The following is a 2,314-nucleotide window of genomic DNA, read 5'->3' as shown; positions in this document are numbered from 1 at the left end:
CCGTTAGCTCAACAGGTTGGTCAATGGTGAACCTAGTGCTAAAACTATCCTTAAACCTAGTGCACTAATTTTTTACTACCCACTTCCCCTCAACAGTGCTCAGAGCAGAATATCAAAATTCCACAAAACCTAGGAAATGGTCCCTGGAGTTCAGACTTTATCCTAAGGCCCCATAAGCAGTAGAAAGCTCTGCAAATCATTGAGATTAAAAGCAATACTTATCATGGTAACACAAATAATAATGAACTTGAAATTGAGAAAGCCAAGATAGTGTCAATGTCAGTATCTCCTCCAGTGTCAGGACCCTTTTATACCTCTCAGGGTAGTCTATTTCTTCTCTGGGAACATTTAACAGCAAGAACATGCTTCTTAATGTTAAGCTAAAGTTCTCACTAGTTGCAATTCTGGCTCTACCCTCTTTGTTCATGTCTTGTTTCCACATTGTAGCCTTTTGTTGTTCGAATAGAGCTATAATTTGGCCCCAAGTGACTATCTCCAGTGTAAATGCCTTCATCTCTTTAACCATTCTTTATTTGGCCAGACCATTCTGCTCATGTACCTGTGACTGTGCTCCAGTTTGTCTGTGATCCCCTTGAAGCGACATCTAAAACTAAACCCTGGTCTCTGTAGTTGGATGGCCCATGCAGAACAGAGTGAATCATCATCTATCTTGTTCTAGATGCTGAGTAGTTTTGGTTAACATGCCACTGTGGTAATGTAGCCAGGAGCCAGACCCTTTCTTCCTTGTGGACATCATTATAACCCACTAATCCTGCTTTCAGGATGTAGAGTGAAAAAAGTCGGTGGAGCTATCATTTGGCCCCATATATAACCATGGCTCCCAGGGACCCACCCAGGACAGTGGTGATACAACACAAATTCAACCCCCAGTTCTATCCCCCAGCTTCTTAATAACGCAGAAGTTGCTAGTTTGATCTTGCCTCAGTTTCCATACCTATAAGAGGAAAGGGTGAGATGGGTCTTTATCAGCCATAACCTCCACCTAGAGTGTGAGAGCATTACATAGGAAGATCTCTGAGACCTTGGAAACACCACAAAGGGCCTCAGAAATTAGGGAGGAAAAGGGAGACGACGTGGGTGGCTGAGAGTTTTGTTTAAGCGCAAGTTAACAGATTGCAATGCTGCTATTTAGCATATGTTTCTCTCTCTGTATTGACAGCAATATGATTATGACAGCAGCACCATCCGGAAGAGGATATTTCAAGAGGCACTGGTTCAAATCACACTTCCCACCGTGCAGAAGGCACTGGCGTCCACGTGCAAACCAGTAAGCGGATGGGTTACTCCAGAGAGGCCGCTCTGATTGCCTGTGAAGTTCAAGCAAGTTTTTTGGGTTTTGGTTTTTTTGCCGTGATGTGCTTGCAAACAGTAGAAGGAGTCGGCAAACTTTTTCTGTAAACGGTCCAAGACTAAATATTTTCAGCTTCATGGGCCATACTCTTTCTGTTGCAACTACTCAGCTCTGCTATTGTAGCCCAAATGCAGCCATAGCTGATGCATAAACAAATGGGCACATCTGTGTTCCAGTATATCTTTATTTACAAAAAAAAAGCAGTTGGCCTGATTTGCCGACGCCTGGACCAGACAAAATCTCAAAGGGTAATGGTATGAGTTTGAGCCAAGCTAAGGGTTGTCACAGAACACCTGAGAATACCAGATGTTCCTCATTATACTATGACTCATAGGTCCAGCATGGCCTCTGAAACTTGACCACTACATCCAGGAAAAACTCCTTAAACAACCTGATGACAGAACAATATTTGTTCTGTTAAATCCAGTTACGTTTGTATAGGGAACTCAATAAAACTGAAACCATTTAAAGCCACTATGAACACCAGGCAACCAATGACAGCCATGATTGTGAAGGTGTGACTTGGTCGACAGAGCAGAGTAATGGGTAAGCCAACTCTGGAGGCTGGGTCAAGGCCTGGGTTCAAGTTCTGGCTCCTCCAGGTATCAACTCTGGGGCCTTGGCAAGTCATTTTCTCTCTCTAGATTTCATCTTCTAGAAAATGGGGATGGTAGTACATTGCAGTATATTTCTTAAGACTGAGAAGGCTAGAATGATACAATTGACATTTAATGAGCGCTTACCATGTGCCAGGAACTATGTTAAACACTTTGTATGGACTATCTCAGTCACTCTTTGAGGAAGCACTATTTATAGCCTCATTGTATCAAGGAGGAAACTTGAGGGATTAAGTACAGGGCTCAAAGTCACAGAGCTGGTGACCAGTAGGGTTTGAACTCAGCTTACACTCACTGGTAGCATGGTATGCACTCAGTAAGTGGG

General features: G+C 43.2%; 1 protein-coding gene across 1 annotated transcript in view; it reads left to right on the top strand.

The window, feature by feature from the left end:
- NIBAN1 (niban apoptosis regulator 1) overlaps window positions 1–1,339 on the top strand; it is a 145,928-nt gene extending 144,589 nt beyond the window's left edge. Inside the window, exon 12 of the mRNA XM_019635490.1 lies at window positions 1,181–1,339. Within this exon, the coding sequence (XP_019491035.1) occupies window positions 1,181–1,324 (144 nt within the window). The 3' untranslated portion in view covers window positions 1,325–1,339. The remainder of the gene's footprint in view (window positions 1–1,180) is intronic.
- The last annotated feature ends 975 nt before the right edge of the window (window positions 1,340–2,314 follow it).

This window comes from Hipposideros armiger, unplaced genomic scaffold (genome assembly GCF_001890085.2).
Source record: "Hipposideros armiger isolate ML-2016 unplaced genomic scaffold, ASM189008v1 scaffold_22, whole genome shotgun sequence".
Classification (NCBI taxonomy): domain Eukaryota; kingdom Metazoa; phylum Chordata; class Mammalia; order Chiroptera; family Hipposideridae; genus Hipposideros; species Hipposideros armiger.
The sequence above is the reverse complement of the archived record's forward strand: the minus strand, read 5'-3'. Positions and strand labels throughout refer to the sequence as shown.